General features: G+C 41.6%; 1 protein-coding gene across 1 annotated transcript; it reads left to right on the top strand.

Moving 5' to 3' along the window:
* Positions 1–539: 539 nt before the first annotated feature.
* Positions 540–6,789, top strand: LOC139288944 (mitochondrial carrier homolog 1-like). Its single transcript, XM_070910414.1, has 12 exons — positions 540–737; positions 2,236–2,320; positions 2,399–2,505; positions 3,203–3,265; positions 3,532–3,589; positions 3,976–4,027; positions 4,611–4,670; positions 4,757–4,850; positions 5,643–5,690; positions 5,776–5,843; positions 6,046–6,121; positions 6,401–6,789. Exons 1-12 carry the CDS (start codon positions 585–587, stop codon positions 6,473–6,475), a joined length of 939 nt encoding a protein of 312 aa, XP_070766515.1. The 5' UTR covers positions 540–584; the 3' UTR covers positions 6,476–6,789.
* Positions 6,790–8,772: the final 1,983 nt, after the last annotated feature.

The raw sequence follows: 8,772 nt of genomic DNA, 5'->3' as shown, positions 1-8,772 counted from the left end.
CGAGATGGGAGAGAGTTTTTTTCTTCACATATACCAGATGTTTTAGATAATGTGGTACGTTTTAATGTGAACTGGCTGAATGACACAAAGTACAGTACTTTCCCTTTGCTTTACAGATACTGAAATGGAAGAAGAAAACAAAACTAAAAAATATACTTAAAATAGTCTTAATATATGGCTTTATAGTGACATTTGATCCTATTTACTCTATTTTGTTATTGCATCTGATACCATCTCTGTCATCCGTGTGGCTGCGCGAGATTAAAGAGAGGTGCGTATGCACGTGTTTATTTGATGGCACGAGCTAGACTCCGCCCATGTGTTGTGGTTCCGCTGTCATGTGACAGATAATAGACTGCTGTTTTTAATCGGAATAAGTTCTGAAATCACAATAAATAAAACCACTGAGCTCATTAGCCGGAGCGATTTATTACAGCTGCATTTTATTCTCGGTAACAGACTCCTAAATCTCATCTGAAGCAGGGAATATTATTTTGAAAGACCAAAGCGGAAGTTGTTTTCACGGTAGTCCGGCTTGACAGTGACCGGGGATGAACAGTCTTCCTCCCTCAAGGTAATTAAAGATGGAATCGCCAGAGAACCTGTCCGGTCAGGCAGTCGGTGTTGAGCCAGATGTAAGACCGACCCCCGTGGATGTGGACACCGCAGTGTTCCTGCTGGGAGCGGGAGTAACGGCCATCACGCACCCGCTGCTGTATGTGAAGCTGCTAATACAGGTAGCTAATGTAGCTGGCTAGCTAACATCAACCATGATAACGGCATCAAAACGCCGCCGGCTGCTGGTCGGCTGCTGGTCGGTACCTCCACGGCCGTTATCCAGGAAGAGGAGTCCCGCTGCGGTGTGTTGTTGTTGTTGTTGTTGTTGTTGTTGTTGTTGTTCCGGGAACAGGAGATGCTGCTCGGCAGAGAACCGCTCCCCAGTGACGGTGTCCGGTGCTGTGGGGTTTTGGCTTATTTATCTTTTATCAAAGAGTCATGCACATTTCGGTCTGTAGTCTTTCCTTATATGCGGCTGCATAGTTGTTCACATGCAAACCCTTTCTCAGTTTTCTGTTTTTCCCTGACTTGAACTGGCTGTTAAGGTGCAGGAACTATGCCAGCACTCATAAACAAGATGATCCCAGTGGATTATAACAGCTCCACCTTTTCCCTTTTCAAGCGTCCTCAAAGGGTTGAGGTCAGGTGACTGGAGAGGAAGCCACTTCCTTTGACATCAACAGGTCCAGAAGAGCTTTGATGCTTAGAGGACCTTGTTGAAAAGGACGTTTCCTGAACTCTTTATTAGTGGCAGAAAGATCCCAAAACAATCCCACAGAGAAACAGTGCCTGAGATACTGTGGACATGTGCAGTTGTCATGTTTGACGCATTAGCATGGACATGTCTACAAGGGTCTGATTGAAGAGGTCAGCTGGCACTCAACGTATTTGTTGTATTGTGATAGACTAAGACACTTAGATATGCCTACAACTACATTATATCCAGCAGATGTGGGGCATCGGGAACGAAAATAAGTGTCAGACAACAGAAACTGCATCTGTGAAACCTCACAACGTCCTGACAAAAAGACTAGCATGTCTTGGCCTTTTCTCAAAAGAGGAATGATCTTGGTGCTGTCAGCTGGAGTGTGTGTCTGCTGTGTCTCTCAGCCAAGTCACAGTGCGACTTTGTGCCTCTACGATCATCTAATCTGACAAAGTGACCATTTTGAAAGACAAACAAAACTGCCAACATCTGATAAGAGGTCAGCACAGCCTGAGTTGGTTAAACATCTGATCGGTCCCCTCCTGCTCTCTATACTGTGTTTGAATACAGGCAAATTCATGACTTAGTTGTTAAGATGAAGAAAATAGTGTTTGATCTAATTTTATCTGCTGAGAACAACGACTGTGCTGTGTGATCGGCTGTATTGATGTAAAATGATTGATCACAGAGAAAGCGGTCTTCTTAACTTTACTGCCACACAGGCCGTGACCATGACCGGGCAGGCTTATGTCACTAAAACAACACGCTGGGGCGTTTTGTGGGGCTGTTTTGGGAAAGCACTGTTTTTGGGTCCAAAGATCACTACTATAGGGTGGACCGGGGCCAGAACTCAGAGAAAAAAGATGCGTTTTAAAATTGAACTGGCTTAATGTGAATATACTTTAAGGGCCATTGTGTTTTTGGTGATTATAGTAGTTCCCATGTTTAATCTCAGTCTTTGTTGTTTCCAGGTGGGACATGAACCTCTTCCCCCAACTGTGGGCACAACTATGTTTGGACGAAGAGTCTTATACCTGCCTGGCTTCTTCTCCTATGGTGAGTGAGGTGTGATTAATCAATGTGTTATTGTTTTGTCAGTTAAGAGCAGGTGACAGAGAGTGATTTTGTTTTCAGCACAGCACATTGTGAAGGTGGATGGAAAGAGTGGACTCTTCCGTGGCCTGTCGCCTCGTATCGTGTCCAGTGCCATCTCCACCGTGGTCAGGAGCAAGGTTAAACAGGTAAGCAAGGACTGAGACTGAGACTGTGCAAATATCATTACAGTTTAACAGTTTTAAGTTATTTGCTAACATGAAGGCGGATGCCAATATGTTTTTGATCCATTTTGTATTTAGCAGTCATCAACACATTTCAATGGAGGACAAATGGATTATTGTTTGGTTTTAATCCCCAACTGGATCCATCCAGTCATGTGTTGTAGACTTGTTGGATTATGAAGAAGTCTACACTTACAGTGCTTCTTAAAGTGGTTGCCATCAGCAAAACACAATCCAAACCTCCAAAGAATCGTAGCAGAACAGGACTCGCTCTGATCTGGCCCTTACCCATCGCTTGTTCACATATCAATGCTTCTGTTCCACCAATTTTCACACCTGTCAATGAAAGAAACGTACAATTTGACTGATTGTGTCACATCTGCGAGGCTCTCCAACAACAGCTGGATCACTAAGTCCACACATGTACCTGTAAACCATCATCATCGTGTAAAGTAATGTATTAAACGTCAGAAATATAATCAATGATTTAGTTTATATCAAGTTGTCACAAGTCGCCTTAAGTCATTCGTATGTGCCACTCTAATGTGTTGACATGAGTCTGGGTGTGTGATTAACAGGAGAAAACGTCTTTGGGTAAGAGCTTGTTTCAAAGCATTGAAAGGTGCAGGTGTTGTCATAGTAACTGTAGTTGTTTATTCAGCAGGTGGAGCGTCTGTCAAAGAAAGATGAGGTGCAGACTTCACTCAGGAAAGTGGTCCAAGAGGTGAGTGGTCAGCTCCTCCTGGACAACATCCCTGCTGACTGCTTTCAAATATGACTAAATATCAACACGTAAATAATAATGAATAATATTCAACTGCAAAATTGAATTTGGCTCCTATAAACATGTTCATATTCCTCAAAGTCAGGTACCAAAGAAAACCAACCTGTTCTACTCAAGACACATCTACACTGTACATTCATTTTTGTTGCTTTATTTCAGAACAAATCGTTTCAACTTGTTGTCTCTTCAACTTGTTTCCTCTCCAGACGTCACATGAGATGATCATCCAGTGCCTGTCCAGAGTAGCCACACATCCTTTTCATGGTACGTCCTCATGAAGGCTGTCGAACTTTATTCCACCATAACAAGGGTGTTTGATCACGTGGCTTTATTCTGGAGGCTTCTGCCTGATCTACAAACATCACAACCAAGACTAGGGCTGCAACTAATCATTTCCATTATTGATTGGTTGTGAAGTTATTTTTTCAATGAATCCTTTAGTCGATAAAAAGTTCTCCAAGGTGACGTCTTCAAATGTCCCAAAGACATTAAACATGCACATAAAACAGAAAAAGTCCTCACACTGGAGAAACTGTGTGCAGTGAAGGTTTGACATTTGTTCTCGTTCTTGAACGATTGGACCATCCGTCCATGTTGTGCTGCCTACAGTGGCTGTTTAGCTGACCGTCTGATTTGTTTTGCTTCGGCAGTTATGTCAGTGCGGTGTATGGCCCAGTTTGTTGGCAGAGAGGCCAAGTACAGGTAAGACTTCCTAATAAATATAAATATATCATGCTACATATATGAGACAACATGTCCTTTTAAAGCCTTTGGCTTCAAGTGTTAACTGCCTCTACAACATGACATACTAAATAAGGTTAAAGTTATGAAAAAAAATCCTTGATCCTTGGTTATTTATTACATTTATAATCCTTGAGGTCTCAGTGACCTCACAGAGCAACCTCTGTGATCAATAGCCACAAAAAAGCCACAGTAAGGTAACACAGCTCTGACACACAGCTCTTTATGTGCAACTTGTAAGGAACTGTGCTTGCAGCCTTTCCTGTGAATCCCACATTCATGGGTACGCAAGGATGAATCCTGTGTGGAAATGGTGGACTCCGCCACTATTAATGAAAACTGCTATATGCAGAGGTAAATACAGAATGTAAATACATTGAATGGCTATTACAGAGAAAATGCAGAACACAAATGGAATCAAAAAGGGGTCTTTTAAATACAAATCTTGAGGATTATAACTTTAACCATGTCTCCATGACATTAAGTATTATCACTAAATAAGTAACAACTTTCTGCACGTGTTAATGGAGTCTGTGTCTTGCAGCGGGATATTCAGTTGTCTTGTCAAGATTTTTAAGGAGGAAGGAGTTGCCGGATTCTATGTGTGAGTCATTCTTATCATTTCACTAATATATAATAACCTTGGTCTTTGACGTCCACCAGTCTGAGCAGCGTTCTGTGTGTTTGCAGGGGTCTCGTGCCCCATGTGGTGGGAGAGGTCCTCTTCCTGTGGTGCTGTAACCTCCTGGCTCACTTTATTAACACCTATGCTGTAGACGAAAGTGTAAGTCCATCTCCTCTTTGGGTGGTAGAAGAGAGACAACCAGCTACTGCCATAAATATCATTTTATATAAACACAATCTATTCATCACTGATAGAAACTGTCTCACAAATTATTATTTTTTTTTTTTTTCTGCAGTAGTCAGGCTATTAAACTGTAACAGAGAAAGTTTAATTTGCTGTGTTTTCATGTTTACCTGTTTTCTTGATAAATTCAGTGTGACGTACTTTTCCTCAGCACTAACTCACTCTGCTGCTCTGAGAGACACATTTACTGAGAAAATGGCGCCATGCCATGTAAAAAAACCAAAACAAAGTGATGTTTAGTTGGTAACGTGTAGTGATTTTACACTTCACTGATGATCAAGTTCAACCATTGGTTTGTGTAACAGTGATCAGATATTGTGTTCGTAAATAAGAAGCCTGATTGCTTCATTCTTCTTTCTAACAGTTGTTATTTATTGAATGCACGTTTCTCTTCCTTTCTTCTGTCTCTTGTTAATCCTGTTTGCGCCTGATCTTCAGAGGCAGAACTGACATTTGCAAATAGCGTGACCTCAGTAAATCCAGCAGAATACATAATCAACCAATGTTAATGTGTCTCTTTGGTGATAGTGATAGTGTTAAAAAGAGAGTCAGAGCAGCAGAGTGGCAAGTATGATGGAGTTAGTGCTGTGGATCATGCTATCACACATCTATAGGAAGATTACATGTAGTTTCGTTGAACTAAATAGCTGTTAATGAACTTAAATGACCCGTTTTACTTCGACATCTCTCCTTGTGTTTCTGTTGCAGTTCAGTCAGGCCTCAGCAGTGCGAAGCTACACTAAGTTTGTGATGGGCGTAAGTTCAACTCTCAAACTGTTGTATGAAATGTCATCTCATGTGCAGCATCACTTCACATTAACAGTGTGTGTTTTTCCTCTAGATTGCAGTGAGTGTTTTAACATATCCATTCATGCTGGTGGCTGATCTCATGGCAGTCAGCAACTGTGGGTGAGCCTTTCGAGTATAGATGGACATTTTACTGTTCAAACACATGATTGATTTAACATGAGGTCAGTTCTTTCAGTCTGGTAGTAGAAAAACTAGAGTCAGGGAGGTTCAGTTAATAAAAACAAATAAAACAAATCCAAATGATTGAATGTTCTTTTGGGTACTCCGGTCCTGATGCTTGGTTGTGGTTTTGTGTTGTCAGTTTGGCTGCAGGTCTTCCTCCTCACTCTCCCGTCTTCAGGTCCTGGCTGCACTGCTGGACTTACCTGAGCCACAAGGTACAGTCACTCTGTTCACTCTGCCTCTCACCTCAGACCTGAGCGCTTGTAGTGACACCGCATGTCCATTCTCTGTCTCACCAAACAGCTGCACCCCGTTTGTTTACTTGTGTTTGTGTTCGTCTGTGTGTCAGCTAGAGGAGCATTGATCTTTTTTTTTTTTTTCCCGTTTGGGTAACGTCTTAAAATCTTGGAGGGAGGGTGTTTTTGGATTGTGGATTGAAGTTTTTATTCCAAGGCATTTAAAGTTAGCATGCCCCGCCCCCTCTCTCCTGTCAGGGCCACCTCTTCAGAGGATCCAGCTTCTTTTTCCGCCGGGTGCCTGTGACCTCCCTGCCCTCCATCGAGGACTGACATCATCATCGTCATCGTCACTTGTTGGGAGGAGCAGCAGAGACACAGTTCACTGAGTGCCAATGAGCTTTTCTTCACAGGAGCTTCAGTTCAGTTCCGGGTGGTGAGGATGGAGGTCACTTCAGAAACTACAAGGTGCAGTGTTTTGATCTCGACCGCAGTGACCAAACATTGTGAATACAACTCTGATGTCATGGCTTCTTCTCCATAGCAACAGCTGCTGAAGCTCATGGGTCATGCAGTACTTAATGCTGTCACACAAACCAAACTGAGGGAAGTTCCTGACATCATCACTAGGTGACCTGACCGAGAGAGTGGAGTGAGGAGGAGTGTCCAATTGCAGACCCCAGTTCTGCGAGCCAATGGGAAGAGGCGTGATGTGTATCCCTTTGTTTACACGACAGCCAACAGGTTCTCTCTTGTGTTGTCACTATCAGTGTTTGATTTTAGTGAATTGTGTTTAAACTTTTTTAAACTTGCCTTCTAAACACAAAATACAAATATTCTCATCCTTTCCCCACAGAATGAGAAGGTAACAGTACCTTAATATTTGCGTAAGAAATAAGAAAGCCACACAGAGTTAAATGTTCAAGTCCTACTGGGCAAAGAGAACATTCCTCTTCCTTCATTCTGTGATTAGAAGTTTGTAACTAATGTTAGCATCTTAACATTAGCATTTTAACATTAGCAAGGTGAGATGAAATAGAGCAGAATCCAACTTAATGCTAATATTAACCGTTAGACAGCTAATGTGCTGTGAAAGATTAGCTTGTTGTATTTTGTGATTGAGTCCTTGACTAACATCACAGGCTAACAACACCTGCCTTTACCTGGTGTCACCTGGGCTGTGTTTATGTAGCTCATTTTACAGAGCATCAGCATGATGTGATCTGGTACTCTATTTTCATTGGCTCGCAGTCCCCAGACATGAGGTGTCCAGTTGGACCCTCCTGGGATTGAGACCCCACAAAGCAGGAAACAACAACACACTCATAAAGTCACTGCACTGCCTGTCTAAGGTTAGCTAGCATTAGCTAACATTAGCCCAGTCAGACCAAGTCTATTGCAACAAAACTGAGCATGGCTGTGTTTTATTGCTGATAACCATGTGTGTTATATCTCATCAAAAGTCATAGTCTTGCTTTAAACTATCCTTAAAATGTATTTATAATATTATTTATAAACTTACTGTGAGAAAAAGACTTCCCCAACCAGCAGCTCCACTCACTGCTCAACATTAAAACAACTATGACAACTAAACATTACGTATCATTACAATCACGCATCACAAATACACAAGAGGTATTTGTGATATGTAATCCTCCCTCAACTTGTTACTCTCAGCCTGTTATTACCAGTAATTACCCTCATCCGCACCCGTACTAAGCGTCATTCATGAGAAGCCACTTCAGTGTTGCAGCTGCATGAGGCTTCAGTTATTCAGGACACACGATGCATCCGAAGGCTCCGCTGTTTCTTTGCGATTCAAAACAAGTGTCTCTGTTTCTGTTTATGGGAACGATGTGTGTGTCAATGTGTGGTTTTGCTGAGACCAACAAAGTATTTTTTTAAGTTTAAAGAAAATCTAAAAACAAACATGTAAACGCATGGGGAAAAATAAATATATATAATATATATGTAAGAAATGCATGGAATATCCCATGGCTGCAAGGTAAAATCTTACATGTGATTATGAAAAAATTTAACATCTCTTCAATTATATAGATGTGCTCAATAGTATATTTGTTGAATTTTAATTTTATACCGTGTAGTTTGAAGAACTTTTTTTTCATTCATTAAACAGTCTGTGTTGCGTTTAAATCCCTAGTTAACTAGTTAAAGCCATACGTACATGTGTCTGTTACCTGAACCGAAGGGCCAATCACCTTCGCTCGCGTGGCTGATGAACCAATGATTTTGACTCCAGTGAAGTCCGAAGTGCCCGTCTATTTGTGTTTTTTATTCACGTGACTGTTTGTTCTCCCTCAATAAAATCTTTGCTGTTTTTAGTTCATGTGAAAATTCTGGGAACCATTTATCTGAGCTGCTGACTTTATTTCGCGTTGAAAGGTTGCCAGGTTGTGTTCCTCCTCCAGCAGAACACTTGCTTTATGTTTTAGATAAAACTCCTCTGGACTGTTTGAACACTGATCTTCTGCACCAAAATCTGTTTATTAACCAACTATCAACATTTACAACTGTAGACTGGATTGATCTGACAGTGATCCTGTTTATTTGACCATCTTAAGACACCTGTGTGCTATCGTTCATTCAGATGTTAAGGACGACACGACACA

The sequence above is a fragment of the Enoplosus armatus genome, chromosome 8 (genome assembly GCF_043641665.1).
Source record: "Enoplosus armatus isolate fEnoArm2 chromosome 8, fEnoArm2.hap1, whole genome shotgun sequence".
Lineage (NCBI taxonomy): Eukaryota > Metazoa > Chordata > Actinopteri > Centrarchiformes > Enoplosidae > Enoplosus > Enoplosus armatus.
This window is presented reverse-complemented; position numbering and strand designations above follow the sequence as displayed.

Coding starts and splice junctions, on each gene's coding strand:
- LOC139288944 (XM_070910414.1), top strand. CDS start 585: ATGGAATCGCCAGAGAACCTGTCCGGTCAGGCAGTCGGTGTTGAGCCA. Junction 738..2,235: donor ATGTGAAGCTGCTAATACAG/GTAGCTAATGTA, acceptor TGTTGTTTCCAG/GTGGGACATGAACCTCTTCC. Junction 4,028..4,610: donor GGCAGAGAGGCCAAGTACAG/GTAAGACTTCCT, acceptor TGTGTCTTGCAG/CGGGATATTCAGTTGTCTTG.